This window comes from Dryobates pubescens, chromosome 17 (genome assembly GCF_014839835.1).
Source record: "Dryobates pubescens isolate bDryPub1 chromosome 17, bDryPub1.pri, whole genome shotgun sequence".
Taxonomy (NCBI): domain Eukaryota; kingdom Metazoa; phylum Chordata; class Aves; order Piciformes; family Picidae; genus Dryobates; species Dryobates pubescens.
Window position 1 is genome coordinate 7,069,893 of NC_071628.1, and position 16,713 is coordinate 7,086,605.

The 16,713-nt window shown below is 46.9% G+C and overlaps 1 protein-coding gene across 1 annotated transcript; it reads right to left on the reverse strand.

Annotated features, from left to right (window-relative positions):
- Nucleotides 1–12,184: 12,184 nt before the first annotated feature.
- Nucleotides 12,185–15,824, reverse strand: MEX3B (mex-3 RNA binding family member B). Its single transcript, XM_054169171.1, has 2 exons — nucleotides 15,337–15,824; nucleotides 12,185–14,406 (listed from the first exon to the last, which is right to left on the reverse strand). Exons 1-2 carry the CDS (start codon nucleotides 15,593–15,595, stop codon nucleotides 12,992–12,994), a joined length of 1,674 nt encoding a protein of 557 aa, XP_054025146.1. The 5' UTR covers nucleotides 15,596–15,824; the 3' UTR covers nucleotides 12,185–12,991.
- Nucleotides 15,825–16,713: the final 889 nt, after the last annotated feature.

Here is a 16,713-nt window from a genome sequence, read left to right on the forward strand (position 1 = left end):
AAAGTTGGAGCACTTCAGTGCATCAGGGCAAATCCTCACCAGCTCTCTGCACAGCTCAGCTGCTAGCTGTCTGTCACCATGGCTTGAGAGGCAAAAGTTGGGAGGGAGGTTGGGTTAAAAAAGAAACAGGGGTTTTGTACATGACTCTCTGCTAAACAAGTGTTACACATGAAAACACAATGGAGGAGCAGGGGGGAAGAAAGAATTTTGCAAGCCCTACCTGCCAGAAGTGGCAACCCCCCACACCTGAAAGTGTCCACAAATCAATATATAGAGCCAGAGTGGAAGATGCTTTGCATTTCGGTTCTGCTCTCCAATCACAAATTTCAAGCACATTTTAACGGAATGTAACTTTTCAATAATGTTAGGCTGCTGTGAAGGAAAAGAACACTAGTCAAGTTATTCAGCTCTGCAATAACCCAGCATGCAAGATATGCTCATCTTGCACAAACTGTCATGCAGTTTCCAGACAGGAAGAAAAGCATCTCTGGTACAGTGCAGATGCTGGTATGCAGTCCGTGATGCCAGGAAAGCAATCCTGGAGTGATTGGTGTGTCTCCTAATGCAATGCCATGGAGCTATTCAGCTCCTGGAACTCAGCTTTATACTCTAACATGAAATAGTAACACATTAAGCAAAGTTCTGGAAAAAACAAACAAACAAACAACAAATGAAAATGCTGTTTCACTGTAGCCACCATCAGCCTAGCTGCTGCAAGTTTCTTACCAGCCCTGAAATGACGGTTGAGCACTAGGGATTAACCGTGCTTGCTAACTCTAGAGTGGCTAGCAGAGGAAGATGCTTTGCATTTCTGTTCTGCTCTCCAATCACAAATTTTAAGCATGTTTTAATGGAAGCTAACTTTACCTTCACAGCACCCTAACACAACAAGCCTGTTTAGTAACTAAAGTGAGAATAGATGTCCAGTGATTTACCCACATCAGAAGGTCCAGCTGCAAGACCAACTCTCAACTCTCCATCCTGCGTATGTCCCACGCAGGCATAACGAGTGGCTTTGCCCAGTATGATGTTCCTGGAAATGCTTGCAAGCACCCCAAGGGTCATTTTTAGGTCAGTTACCCCAGCAATTAATTAAAATGGCTGGAGTTGCCTGCTGCTCCAAGGACAGCTGATATCAGAAGTGGACACAGGAGTGTGCTTCACCACATTGAAAAAACACCACACCTTTTAGCATCTGACTGCTTTACACTACCAAGTTGAAAGACATTTTTGCTGTAGGGAAAGCTGTGGCATGTTTCAGCAAAAATCCTATTCAAGCCATGGCACTAAGCTGGTCAGATTTAGCTTCATTTACAGCAGTGGCAGGCTAGGGATAATTCATATTGCACACATGAATTTGTTCTGCTTTCAGAGGTTCCCTTTCTGAGGAATCTGACCAAACAGGTCTGATTCTCTTTCAAACACACTGCCTTGAGATATATGCAACTACAGTGATGTCGCCAGTGCTAACAGTGATTTACACTTGCCTGAAATCAAAATTAGATGCAGGACACTCAAGAGAAGAGAAATTTAACAGGAAGATACAAAGGGTCAGCTCCATTCTTGCAAAGCACAGGTCTCACAGATCTGCATTTATCAGGGAAGAACTTAATCACTGTGCATTTGCAGGTGTTAACCAGAACAGTCACCTGTTTTTCTGGGTGGCCATTATTTTACTGCCACTAGGTCGATTATTACCTTAGCCTGAGACATCATTTTTTTTCCTGAACGAGATAATGAATTCTTATTTATTGTTCATGCAGTTTTAGCAAGTGGACTGGCTTTTCAATCTCTAATGGAACCACCTTCCCAAACCAGCATATGGCTCTCATGATTACTGCCATTTGATGTTTATAGAAAACAAGAGCTTAGATTGTAACTATTATCAGTTTACTTACTCCTGCACTGGAATATAGTAATCACCTCTCAAATAATTCCCTCCATTTCTGAAGGGCTTAAGAGTGTGAATCATGCAAAACCATGGAGTTCAGCAAGAGGGCTTGTGGCAGGTGAAGCAGGAGAGATTACAGAGGGTATTTTAATGTGGGCCAATGCCACAACTACAGAAGGCAACTGCAGGGAAAAGCAGCTCGCGGTCAGCCAGCAGCAGGGTGCCTGCAGATCCACCCAAACAAGAACACAGCCCCACTGAGCAGAGCAGAGGGACAGGGGTGCATTTTAACTCCTTCACTGGGCTGGAAGGTGTTCCCTAATGGTTTTACGGTGGATCACAGGTACAGCAGAACTAGAGCCATACCCCACCAGGGGCTGGAGGTGTGAAGCCAAACTGCAGGGAGAAGTTCAGCAGCAAGCAGCCAAATCCTTCTTCCCTAGAAGCTGTGTAAGGGCTGTGCTCAGGTGGCAGTGGAGAGGTGCAAGGTGGAGCTGTGTCCCCTTACAGCAGAGTGAGCAGGCAACAGATGGTTCTTGCCATGCTGGTGGTGGTGGTCAGGCTCCGATCCTGATGCCTGACAGAGCCCACCTCGAAGTCCTGCAGCAGCTGGGACACAGAAGGTCCTGGTCATTCCCATAAAAGAGTTTCCAAGCTTCTAAAGGCTGAGCAAAACTCCTTTCTCCCTCCTCTCCCTTTCTGGATGATCCAGGCTGGCCATGACAAACCAAGAACACTGAGAACCCACAATGACACCTGAAGCTTTATGCGCTGAGGAAAATCAACACGTTCAAACCCTGATACATGAAACCTTAAGTTTGGCTAAGTTTTTTTTCAGTGAAAAGAGGTCAGATTTAATCTTTTTTTCCTTTACAAGTTAAAGGATCCTCACTGATGCTGCTGTAGTTTTAAGAGGGGAAAATATTAGATTGGTGTGGCTCACTCAGTCTGAAAAGGTAGTTGTGCTGTTACTATAATTAGCAGCAGCATTGTAGAGGAACTAACAGCCATCCAACACACACCTTGAGTACTGTGTCCAGTTCTGGGCCCCTCAGTTTAGGAAAGATGTTGACTTGCTGGAAGGTGTCCAGAGAAGGCCAACAAAGCTGGGGAGGGGTTTGGAGCACAGTCCTGTGAGGAGAGGCTGAGGGAGCTGGGGTTGCTTAGCCTGGAGAAGGCTCACAGGGGACCTTATTGCTCTCTACAACTACCTGGAGGGAGGTTGTAGACAGGTGGGGGCTAGTCTCTTCTGCCAGGCAACCAGCACCAGAACAAAAGGACACACTCTCAAGCTGCACCAGGGGAGGTTTAGGCTGGATGTTAGGAAGACATTCTTCATAGAGAGAGTGATTGCCCATTGGAATGGGCTGCCCAGGGAGGTGGTGGAGTTGCCATCACTGGAGGTGTTTAGGAGGAGACTTGATGGGGTGCTTGGTGCCATGGTTTCGTTGATTCGATGGAGTTGGATGATGGGTTGGACACGATGATCTCAAAGGTCTCTTCCAACCTGGTTTATTCTATTCTACTCTATTCTATTCTACTGTGAGCTGAAAACTGGGTCTTTAGTTCTGGGAGGGAAAAAAAAAGAACAAAGGACATTTTGGGGGTGCCAGGTCTTTTTGCCCACTAATTAGAAAAGTCACAGCCAGCAGCTTAAAAAACCAATTTTGCCAGCACTTAGCCTTTAATATATGCCAGTGTTAGCTGATGCTGAAAGAGGGAAAACTTTTTAAAAGGCAATAATGCATGAAGGGAGATGTAGGCAAAGAAAGACGGTCTTAAACAGCCCTAAAAATAAATGTAGCTTAGAAAGATCTCTTGAAAACACCCGTTGACATTAGAGATTTAATTAAGAGGTAATTAGTTATACATTCTCCTTTGAAATGAACAAGCATATTACAGCCTTCATCTACAACGAATTGTCTTTTATAGTCGTACCTTGCTTTTGCCCATTAAAACCAAACAAAAAAGGAGGCAGGTTTTTTTGCCACAGGAACTGTTGCAAAGACAGAACAGTTCTACAGTCCAAGAAAACATAAAGTGATTTTTTTTTAATCTACCTATTCAAAGCCATATTCATTGTGCTTGCAACGTTCATAAGACACCTCACAAGTGTTCCTAAATGCCCAACAGAGAAGATGAAGACAAGTGGATCAGGGATGACACTTGCAATAAATTAAGGTTTTGAAATAAGTCTAAACCAGTTTGATTCTTCAATTGACCTTTACTCCCAAAAGACATGGGCTGGAAACTGCTCACCCTGCACGGGTTTTCACAGGCAACGTGCAACCAACAGCTTTCCCTGGGGCAATGCTTTATGGAAATGCCATTGACCTGGTTTTCTATGGAAACTACAGGGATGTTTTCAATTCCAGCACGGAGCTGCAGCCTCAGTCACAGCCGTCAAACTCTGCATTAGACATCCATGCAGCATTAGGCGTCCCATAGCTGCCAAGGGCCACACAACGAGACACCGTCTGACCCAAAACTCATGTAATTAGGCTGATGGGAACACCACCAGTGGATGGTGCATCAGGCATATCCTAATTTTGGATAGACCATTCTTTGGTTGTCTGACTACCAGTTAGCTAGGGAAGAAGTGAAGCTTGCTCCTGTTGACAGACAACTTTGCTGCTAAACCAGAGTGATGATGAAAGGGCCATTTAGTTTGACAACCCCCACTGGGGAAAGGAAGGGCAGCCACTAGCAGAAACACATTCGGAGACAAACAGAAGACCCTGCTTTTAACTGCATGTTATTTTTGCAGGGTGGGTGACCCTACCTTCTGGAAGCCATCTCTTTAGCCAGAGTTACAGTATCTTGCTATGCTAGCTCAGTAACAGCCCAGCATTCATGACAACATCTAATAGGAGCAGGCTTTGGAGGCAGCAGTCAGCACAGTGAATACAGAGCTTGTGTCAAGGGGAGAAGTGTGAAATTCCTCTCATTAGCAGCACTGCATGTTTGTGCACAGGCTCACTCCTTAAGAGACTGACCTCCTGCACAGCAAAGAAAGAGCTTTCCAAGAACCATGTGACTGCAAAGATCGAGGATGCTTTCTGCCAGAGTGGGTCTTTAATTCAAATTAGTCATAGAAAGTTACATTTTTGTGGCCTGAAAACATCTTAAACTGCATCAAATGTGAAGCAGCTTCAGAATTGCATGTGATTGACTCTTTTTTTGTTATTGAAGTGACATAAGGAGAAAGAAATAGGAATGTTTGTGAAGCTTTAAACCTCCCACCTGCACTTGTGTAATCATTGCAAATAATAATAGTAAAATAAAATATACAGTGGCTCATTAGCAACAAAAAGTGTGATTGGTCTCTGGACAGCAGCTACATTCACTTTATTGTCATCTCTGTAGTCAACATTATGAAAATCAGGTATATATTTCATAGTATTTAAATAGAATAGAATAGACCAGATTGGAAGTGACCTTTGAGATCATCAAGTCCAACCTATCATCCAACACTACCTAATCAACTAAAGCATGGCACCAAGCACACCATCCAAGTCTCTTCCTAAACACCTCCAGTGATGGTGACTCCACCAGCTCCCTGGGTAGCCCATTCCAATGGCAAATCACTCTAATTACTCAAGGTTCAGACAAATGCCACTGTTTCCAGCTGTTCTTCTCTTTTAAAAAGATGTGGTCTAAGACCTGCACATCTGTAGCCATATCATTATGCAAACAGCATCCTGGACAGGAGCAGTAAGAACAGATTTTATTACCCCTATAAATTATGAACAATTTCACAACATCAATTCCCTTCCAATGCTTCATGATATAAGACATCACTCCTCCTGTCCTCCCTTATGCAAGAAAAGCTCTTTTCAGTAATGTCCAGCCACATGCACAGGGATAACTAAATCAGTGCTCTACACATCTTTATAATGCCAATGTTTTCATCTCCGTTGAAAAGAGTATCCCATTTTAAAGTGTTAGCATGGAAACCAGAGGGGGCAAGAAAATTGCTAGCCAAAGCTGCCTTTCTGTAGCCTCAACAAAGCCTCCCAGGGATGTGCCTAAACCTCTGGGATCACATATTTCTCTTGAGTCAAGCGCATGAGTGCCGCAGGAGGAAGGAAGAGTCCCACATTCACTGTATAAGATTATGAAACCAGAGGCATGAGAAGACCCCAGCCCACGGTTTTCAAACACAACCCAGGTCTGTGTTTGCTTACTGCAGGCCAGTGTGATTCCCATGTGCTGACTACTGTGAGCTGATTAATTACAAAGTATCAGTAACAATATTTTGTACTTACATCGGGACTTCCACCTCAGGATACTTCAATAATGCCAATTAATTAATCTTCACAATACTGTCTGTATGTAGGTGTCATCAGTTCATTCACTGATGGAAATCCTGAAGCATATAAAAGGTGAAATTAATTAAGCAAAATGATGCAATGACTCAGTGGTGGAACCAAAGAGCCTGGAAAAAACACTCTTTCTTTCTAACTCTTAAAGGGGCATGATTTACTTGCCCTTTGCAGCTAAATCCTGGAAAGCATTTCCAAAAGTGTAACAGACATTTTTGTGGCTCTATAAACCCACTATTTATAGGTCATGCTCTCATTGAAACCTTCTTTTGATTAAAACAGCTTCTGCTCTTTAGTATACCCATCGTAACAGAGAGAACATCAAAATCAAATAAAATCTGTCACTAGATCTATAATAAACTGGAGCACCACTACTGTTTCCTCAGGTCTAAATTAAGGCTCTTCTGTAGAAGGTAAAAGTGAATAAAACATAAAGACAAAGGACAAATGGGAGACAACAGACTACACACCCACTCAGCCAGCCACGTTTACCATTCATACTAACTCAATTGCCATTCATACTAATGTAAAGTGGGCCACACAATCTACCAGGTATGAAAGCCAGAAGAGCCCTCATACATAAAAGGAAAAAGCACTTTACTGTATTGTGTCTCCATCACAACTAGAAAACCAGTAATAAAGAACATCAAAAAACCCCTTTTTGCTCTCCATTTAAAACTAACAAGGCACTTCTCTTGGTGCAGCCATATCAAAGGCTATAAATTTCTCAAGACAGCTAATCAATCACATTTGTAGTGGTAAAGGTAAAAGATGCATTTAGTATGAATGTATTTAATTGACTGATTTTTCTTAGCCAGTAATCATCTTACCAGAGGAGAGCTGTAAGTTGTCCATGAAGGTACAGCAAGAACTTCCCTAACAAAGAACTCCCTCAAACCCATATTAGAAAGAAATAAAATCTGTGTGCCTCAGACAAGGTTTTATATGCAAATAGACCTTATTTGCCAGAGTTTAGTTTATAGGGAGAGTTAAATCCTGATCAAGGAGAGCTCCTGCTGTTGGTTTTATGGAGCCCAAAACTCGGGGAAATGCAGCCTGGGATGGACACAGGTGCTTTCTGTAACCACAGTCCCACCTGATATTCCTTAAGGCCACAAATTCAGCATCACATGATAAAGGCTGTTTATCAAGAATGCAGAAATCTTAAAAGATCAGGGCCACAGAGTGCTCACAATACTGCATACATATGTGTGTATGTCTAGAGCACAGTCAGTTGCACATGCTCTACGTGTGCAGAAAACAGAAAGAATAATCCACCTACCAGAGGCTTCAATGATTTGCAGCACAGCTTCATCAGCTCACAGTGATGCAGCCTAGCTCACTGCAACCACTGAAACTAAGCTTTCTGCTTTTTAATCAAATTCAGAAATTAGATGAGATGTAATTATTTTACATATCCAACTGTGAAAGCTTCATTAAAATCCTTACTATTAAGTAATAAAACTACAATAAAACTTCTTCTAGTATGACAGTGAGCTCCTGTTAATGCACTGAAAGAGAAAAGCCTTTGTAATTTGTGAATTTCTGAAGGATTTGACATGTTCACTGGCATAGGCAAGGGCAGAGTGAATGCAAGTCAGGTATAAATAGAGTCAGTTAGTTAGTTAGTCAGTTAGTTAGTTAGTTAGTTAGTTGTTATGAGCATCTTCCTACATCACACATGGTTGGGCAGAGCTCTTACCTTCAGACCTGGGCCCTTTGGCACTTGCCAGTCAGACTATTATAAAAAGGCAAATTAGAAATTCAAACAATTATACAGACTGAAGGATCCTTTAACCACCTCAATTTTAAAACAGCCTTTGTTCTCTAATTGAATCATCTCTGCTAGAGAGGCAACAGGTACAGGAAACACAAATAAGCAGAGGCAGGCTGAATAATTATTTTTTTGCTATTTCTAGATCAATTGAAAGCAACACTCACCAGCAGGCTCTTCCCACAGCAGAATTCCCATTCACTTCAGTGACAGCAAAGCAATGTCCAAAATGGCCAGACAAGTAGAATGGAGATAAAGAGATGGGTGAGGGGATTGGCAGAGAGAAACATCAAACAAAGCCAATGTAAATACCTTACCGTGCTAGATTCTTAATACTAAGTTCAAAGTTTGCTTTTAAGTCTTATTTCAATCAATCTGCAGGGAGAGAAAAATAAATCTAAAGAGTAAATTAAGATTAAATTGATCATTATAATTTATTTTATTAAAACAAAACAGTGGAAACAGTACCTTTCTTCCAGTAAAGGGCCCTGGCTTTGATGTCAGATTGTTCTTCAAATCCCATGGAGTACAAGATATGGAGAAATAATTAAGCTCAGGACTTGGCATATCATAACTCTTACAAATTGAAATAGATCCCCTTTTTTGAGGTGATTTTGTGTATACACACTGGGAACCATACAGAACTAGGAAGGACAGAACAACAACCCAAACGTGCAGATCCTTGCTGACCCCTGCAGACAGACAGTTGGGGTGGCAGGGCCAGGCTGCTTACCGGCACTGGGCACAACCACCTCCCCCCACCCTTCCCCAGCAGTTCCAGAGACCGCAGAGGAGCCTCTGGTGGTGGAGACCCTCGCATACAGCTTTCAGCATCAACAGACAAACATCTGAAAAACAAAGTGATCTTTGTTCTGGAAGATAAACATTGACCATACACATCTATATATTTCAAAGCACTCAATTAGAAACTGAACTTTGCCCCTTTCTCAGGCTTTGGACTATTTCTGCACCGAGTACAGGCCTTTATTCTCTCTCTGCACAGACATCTCTTGCACACCATATGGTCTCAGAGCTTGGGACAAATTCTGCACTGATTTATGGCCTCTGCAGTCCAAGGCACTGACCTACAGCATAAATCTGGCCCAGGATGCGTAGCTTGGACAGCGCACATATGTAGCCTGCATGTTCCTCTCCATGCTGCCTCTGCTCCTGAACACTGGGCTCCACCAGCCAAAAACAGGGGATTTCACACCCACCAGCAGGAGCAGCTTTGGGTTCTGGACACATCACTGCAACCCAGCAAGCAAGGACTTGTAGTGCAACAGACACCACACATGCTGGTATGCCTCTGAAACACGCTCCAGTGGAGTGGAACACACTGCCCCTGTGGTGGCTGGAGGGGCTGGCAGTGAAAGTACTTTGGGTGGACATTGCTGACCCTGCCACTGTGTGGGGCAGCAAGGGGCCAGCTCTGCCACCACCACCACGCACACGTTTGGAATACAGGGCAAAAGGCAGTTGCTGCACCATCAGACGCCAAAGCAAGTACAATCCAGACTGGTTCCCAAAGAGCAATGAACACAATCAGCTTCTAAGGCACTGCAGCTCATCTTCCCATCTCAAAACAATACACACGTGGAGCATACACAGGGCACAGAACAGAATACAGAGGCCAAAAAGGCATCCAGGCTGCAGAGAGAGAGGGGACTGCCTTTGTTTCCACCACAGTTTGGTGAAGAAAACACCAAGGTTAAGTCCTGCAAGATGAACACAGATAGTGGGGCGAGTTGCAGCTAATGTGAGGCTGGGCAGCCAAGCTGAGCAGCACCCTGCAGCCCCCCAGGCCAGGGTGATTGTCAAGCTGCTGCACACACACCGGTCCTTGCAGGCACCAGGGCTGCTCAGTCGTCCATAGCACTGCTGCTAACACCATGGAGACACACAGTGCTGTATGTTAAGGAAAAAAAAAACCAAAACAAAACACAAACCACACAATAACTTAGTTCTTTCTTAATCCTATTTACCTTTCATTTCACTAAGCTTTGAAAAATTAGGCAAAGTTAAAAATCCACCTTTTTTTTTAAGTGTATAGCCATTTTCACAGCTTTTCCCAGACACTAGCACAGGATGTTTACACTGAAACAAGAAATTGATTGACGCATTTTGAGTACATTTCCTAAACACCCATCACTGAGAAAACATACATGTGTACCTAAACTTCCTGATCCTAGTTTTGCAAAGGGCTTTTCCCAATGTCTGTACCACTTCTGCCTTTCAGCCCATCTTCTCTGGCACTCTCTGGACTCTTTTCCACATCACTGGGGTTTTTCTTTTTGTTTGTTTCCACCATTCAAAATGACAAGCTTCCCGAGACAAATGCAACACTCAGTGAGGGATTTTAACTCTACAAACCAGATGATGCCACAATCACAGTTCAATGAAAGAAGCAAAATCAAATCAAACAAAGAGATCCCATCATCCTTTGCCACATCCTCCCTCCTCCCCCTTCCCACCCAACCAGCAGCTCTGGAGTCCATAAAGGAGCTCCAAGCAGTGCAGGTCTGGCATACACTGCCAAGCACAATGCAAAAGCTAGGCAATACACAGGGGGCTGGGTTTGGTTTGTTTTCACTCGCCTGCTGAAAAGTGCACCAGCAGCCTCAAAACCAAACACTTAGAGCGGTCTGCAGCTACCTTCTGCAATCTGCTCTAACACTCTTCATACCACACGTTCACTCAAACACCAGAACTACAACCAGCAACAAAAATACTGACAGGTTTGCCTGGTGGGTTCGTGGGCTCATTAGAAAGCGTCTGTACTTCCTCCACCCCAATACCACTGTGGGCATCATCAAAAGCAAACAAACTTTACACGGCAATACATTTTTTATTCAAATAAGCTTGTCAACACCAATTATCTGAACCACAACTGCCAAATACCAAGAAGTACTTTCAAGACTTGAGGAAGGATATTGAAGCCCTTGTTCTGCTCTAGAAAACAGGGAGTTTGGGATGCAGCTCTGAGGTCCCTGGTTATGGCAGAGCTAGGATCTGCAGGATTCAGGCCCCCATCAGCACATCACAACAAAGGAGCCTCTCCTGCAATCTCCTTTCAGATCCCAGAGCTAAGCAAGCAGTCACCTCTCTTTCTTACATGCACTTTATCTGCTAAAAGTAACAATTCATACAAAAGCTTTTCATGACTAGGAAATTCTGCAAACCTAGTATTTCAAGAAGTGGAATAACCCCAGCAACATGCCAGATACTAAAAAGACAGTTCGGGGGGGGGTGGGGGGGGGGAGGGGGAGGGTGTGGTGTTTAATCCTCAAAACTTGTAACAAGGCCTGACCATTGCTGGGATTGTTCTGGAAACCTTCACAAGTTAAACAGTTCCAGCAACAGTAACACGACACAGTTTACACACCCAACACGTTTCAGCGCTACAAGCAGGTAACAAAAAAAAACAACAAACCCGGAAGACGACTCTCAGCGCATCAAATCCAATGACCACACCGAGGGCTGGGGTTGGTTTGGTTTGTTTGTTCGTTTTGTTTTTTGTTTTTTTTTTTTTTTCTGTAATATTTTATTTTATTTATATAGAAATACTTAAAAAAACATGAAGTAGCACCATTACTTAAGTTTTACTTTTATTATGTAGAACTTTAAATGTCAGAAAAATAAAACTCTTGATACAATTTCAAATCTTGTCTCAGCAAATATAATATTAGTATTTGACCATGAGGTTAAAGGCCCTTTATCATAAAATAAAATATACTTTGTTTTGTTTTAAACTTTGCTCAGTAAAGTACATTTAAGCTCAAGTAACGTCACCTACATATACATAAACAAGTGGTAAACAAATGTATTAAAATAGAAATACTAAAACTATAGTGGTGCAACAGAATTTTTTTTTTTGTTTGTTTGTTTGGTTTTTTTGTCATTTCCACCGGATTCTATTTATACAAATGTTAGAAAGCTTCAACAGTTCCTTTTGACATAGGTTTATACATTTCCATTTTTTTTTCTTCTTGTAATAATATAGAATAAAATATGCTTTATATCACTGAATAGAAAATACGCTGGGTGAAGCAGATTTAAAAGATTATTATTATTATTATTAATTCTTTTTTTTTTCTTTTTTTTTTTTTTCTGAACCTATAAAATCTCCATCCCAACAGAATACTGTCCAAAGCATCACTACGTTGTTTGTTTGTTTGTTTGTTTTTTTATGGTCTGTAATTTCGTGTCACAACCGTGTGATATTAAAATAATACAGTGTTCTTTGCCCTAAGGCCATACTAAAATAAAAAAGATTTAACCCAGCTACAAAAAAGTTCACTGAACTTAAATTAAAATACTTGTAAACATCTTTGCAATATGAAATATAATTTTTCAAGTCAAAAAAGAATAAAATACTTCAATCTGTATTAATGCAATTTATCTTTAAAACCTTTAAACGTTTTTTTTTTTTTCTTAATATATATAAGAGATATGTTACAGTTCAGGGTGTTGCTTTTTTTGTGGTTTTTTTTTTTTCCTTTTTCTTTTTTTTAAACTTTGATAAAGCTGCAGTATCATGGTTTGTGTTTGTTTTTTTTTTTTCACAGGAACTTCTTGCCTTTTCAAGAACATTCAGAAAAGTATCCACCCATAGATTTAATTACTTCGTAATAAGCATCCTAGGAACTACCAGCACGTTTACTAACAGTCCACACACCATTGTCATCATCATCATTAAGCATTTTCTACTTCCGATATTTTTTTTTCTAGGTTTTTGTTTGTTTGTTTGTTTATAAAAAAAGGGGGGAGGTTTTGGAAGCTTCGTATTAAAGTACAGTGTAAAAACTAGCCTAGCACTAGAATGGAGTCGCCCGTTATTATTTATAGCATGCACCCGCTGTCACCACCACCCCCAGCCCTGCCCCGGCAGCGGCGCGCTCGCAACCTGCTCCCCCTCGACGGGCGGCGGCACCAGTCCCACCGGCACTGCCCTGGCCCCACTGGCCCTCGCTCCCCGGCCCGCCCCAGCGGCGGCGGCCCTCAGGAGAAAATGCGGATGGCCTGGGTGACGGCGCTGTGGCAGACTGGGCACTGCGGTTCCGTCTTCTCGCAGATACGGTTGGCGCACTCCATGCAGAAGAGGTTGTGGCCGCAGGGCACTAGCGCCGCTATCACCTCGCTCTCGAAGCACACCGAGCAGTCGCGGCTGCCCTTCCGCCGCATGCCTGACGACGAGCAAGAGGAGCTGGACGAGGAGCTGGACGAGGAGGAGGAGGAAGCCGACGAGTCGGAGGGCAGCCCCGGCAGGTGCGAGCCCAGCCCGTTGGCGTACAGCGGGTAGGATGCGGCCAGCAGCCGCCCGCCGGGGTCGCTGCGTACCCGCCGCGCCAGCGGGTGCTCGGGCCCTGCCGCGCTGCCGTGCAGGGGCGGGGAGAGCCGCGCCGGGGGCGGGGCGCCACCGCCCCGCCGGGGGCCGCTCACCAGCAGCGCCAGGTTGGCATTGGCGGGCGCGGCGCCCGGGAAGGCGGCGGCGGGGGAGGACGCGGGCGAGGGGGGCGCGGCGGGGCCGCGCTCAAACTGCGGCCAGATGAGGGCGGCCCCCGGCGGCGGGGCGGGCGCCAGGTCGAAGCCGGGCGGCGAGTCGAAGGGCAGATCGGAACAGCACTCCGGGGAGGAGAGGACGTCGCTGCCGCCGCCCCCGCCGTACACGTAGCCGTTGGCGCTGTTGTTGTTGTTGTTGCCGTTGTGGGTGAAGCTGAGTGCCGGGCTCGGGGGGCTGTAGTCGGCCAGGCGGGCCCCGCCGCCCGTTCCCGTGCCGCTCCCGAAGTAGGAGTCGGTGGAGGCGCTGCCCAGCGAGCTGGAGCTGTCGTTGCGGTAGCTGCAAAAGGGCTTGCGGCCCGGGGTAGGCGTGATGCTGGGTGGTGTGGGTTTGCTCCAGAGGCTACCCGTGCCGTTCAGCTCGAAGCCCACGTCCGTGCCATTAGCGTGGAAGTCGTTCTCGTCTGTCAGCTCGATGATGCCTCCGGTGCGCATGGCGATGTGCGCCTCGATTTCCTCCCGGGCCCGGTCCACGTTCTCGGGCATGCCCGTCACCTCGAAGACCGGCTCCTTGTCCCGGCTCGGGGTCACGATGTAGGTGTGCGTCTGTTGCTGGATGCGCTTGATAGTGGCTCCCTTGGGCCCCACGACCAAGCCCACCACGCGATAAGGCACCCGCACCTGGATGGTGGTTTGGCCGGGCAGGTTCGGGGGGCCCGGAACGGTGCCGTTCAGGGCTGTGTTCTTGTTCCGCGAGGCTCGGATCATGGAGAAGTGCTCGGCCGCCGAGATGATCTCCCTGCGGGCCATGGCCACATCTTCCTTTCTGCCCGTCACAACAAAGAGCGGCTCCTCCCCGCGAACCGGGGTCTTGATGTAGGTGTTCGTCTTTGCCCGCAGAGCTTTGATTTTACAACCTGGGAACGAGATGCGGGAGATGGAGGGCGAAGGGGAGGGGGAAGGGAAGAAGGGGGGGGTCAACCGGTTACAACCCATTATTTGGGTGCAGTTAGGGAGGGGGGAAAAAAACACACCCACCCGAAACACTTTGCCCCCTACCCCTGGTGATCGCTGGCATCTCGTCCAGGAGCCCCGTGACGGTGTAATGTCATCCCACAGCCCTGGCACACACCCAAAGACATCGCGAGTGGTCACCGACACCTCTGTCATGCAAACTGCCCCAAAACTACCATCGTGCAGTTCGAAGGAACGGCAACAAAAACCGGAGTGTGCATAAAACTGCACCACCAGGGGAAAAAATAAAAAATAAAAAAAAAAAGCAAGCAGCCTTAACAAATCAACACACCCGCCAGTCCACATTCCTGCTCAGCACTTTCCTCTCGGAAAAATAAAATCAGTTCTTGAGAAGGTGAGGAGCAGCGGCTATACCGAATGAGCCACATTCCCCACTGCGGATGCTTTATTCCAATCCCATTGTTCCACTTCCCCACTCCATTGCTCTTGCTTAAAAATAATCCACGATTTTTAACTTTGGAGGGTGGGGGGAGGACACACACACCAAAAAAAAAAGCACCGAGGCTCCCATTTTCTTCCCGTTTCCTCTTGAAAATCTTAACTTTTGCAGCCGGAGGAAAAGAGCGATTTTTATTTTCCTGAATTTTATTTTTTCCCTCCCGGCAGCTGAAAGTGCATCTCGAAACTGATGCATAATGGTCCTCGGAAACATCACGTCTGCTGCACTTTCTTTGTCTGTGGGAAGCCGGCACTGGCCACCACGGCGGGGCTGCAGTTTCGATGAGAATGGCCAGTGTCGCATCTGAGCCGCACGCCCGGCAGCGCGGAGGGGAGCCCCGCTCACCCACACCCCCTCGCATGCAGTCACCCACCTTGTCTCCCCACTATCTCAGCGACATGCTCCGAGCTGGGCACCGGGACGCATTCAGTCATGTTCACGCTCTTTTTCCGAGGCTCGCTGTCGTAAATGGAGCCCGCCTCGTCGTTGTCCAGCCCCAGCAGGGAGAGCTGATCCAGGGCGATCTGAAGGGCTCTTTGGTCATCCAGGGTCTCTCCCCCTCCACCACCACCACCGCCGCCGCCGCCGCCGCTCCCGTTCCTCTCCATGTCTGCAAAAAGCGAGCTGGGCATAGTCCCTGTGTGTGTTGCACCCTCCTCCTGCACTCGGCTCAGTAGTAAAAGATCAGACACAAAGGAAAACCCAAGGCAGATGGCCAGCAGGAGCGAAGGGAAGGGAGGGTGGGCGACTGCTGGAGACCGGGGAGTTGTTGCCTTTTGCTTGTATATTTTGTATCGGTTTTTTCCTTTCTTTCTTTTTTTTTTTTTTCCTCCTCTCAGTGCAATCCGGTTTATAAGATGTTCTCAGGACACCCCCCACCCTGACTCCCCCCCCCCCCCCCCGAAGGTCTTTTTGGGTTTTCCTTTTTTTTTTTTTTTTTTTTTTTCGGTCGGCTGGGGGGTGGGGAGGGGGGGGGTGGGAAGAGGATAGCGAGAGGAGCTCCGATGGCTTCCCCCCCTCGAGTTCCTCGCCGGCCACAATGCCAAGCGACGGCAGCGTTTCTTTAAGGAGCCCCTCCCAGGCTCCACTCCACTCACTCAGCGTTTTTTTTTCCCTCCTCTCCCCTCCTCTGTCTGAGGAACTGCTGCAGCCAGACGGCTCTGGAGAGGCGGGCAGAGGGAGGCAGGGGCGGGGGGGGGGCCGCGCCGGGCGCCGCAGCGTAAGCGGCGATAGCTGACGGCCCCGCGCCGCCGTCGCCGCCATCGCTGCGCGCGCCCATTGGCCCGGCGCGGCACGGAGGGGCCGGCGCTGACCTCCTCCCCATCCCCCCCTGCACCCTCCGCGCCCCGGCCCGGCTCCGCTCTTTGTTGTCGGCTGCGAAACAATACCGGGCCCCAGCGCTTATATACGACCGCCAGTCCTGGCGTGCGCCTATTGTCAGCCGGCTGCCCCTCTCTTCGCCGTCCGAGTATTGCGCCCCCTCCTGCCCCCGCCAAAAGCAGGCCCGCTCCCGGCTGCCAGCCCCAGCTGAGCACCGGACGCGGGGGTGTGAGTGTGCCGGGTTTTGAGGTGGTTATTTGTTTTTTCTTCGGCGGGGAGTGCCGAGATGGGCGGGCACCGCCATCCTTTGTGTGCCGCCTGCCTTGGAAGGAGCTTGCTGACCCCGCACCCCGCCTGTCAGGCAGCGAGCGACGCTGGAGGCCGCCAGCGTGCCCGGCCTGCCAGCCACACGGAGCTCCGCGGCTCGGAG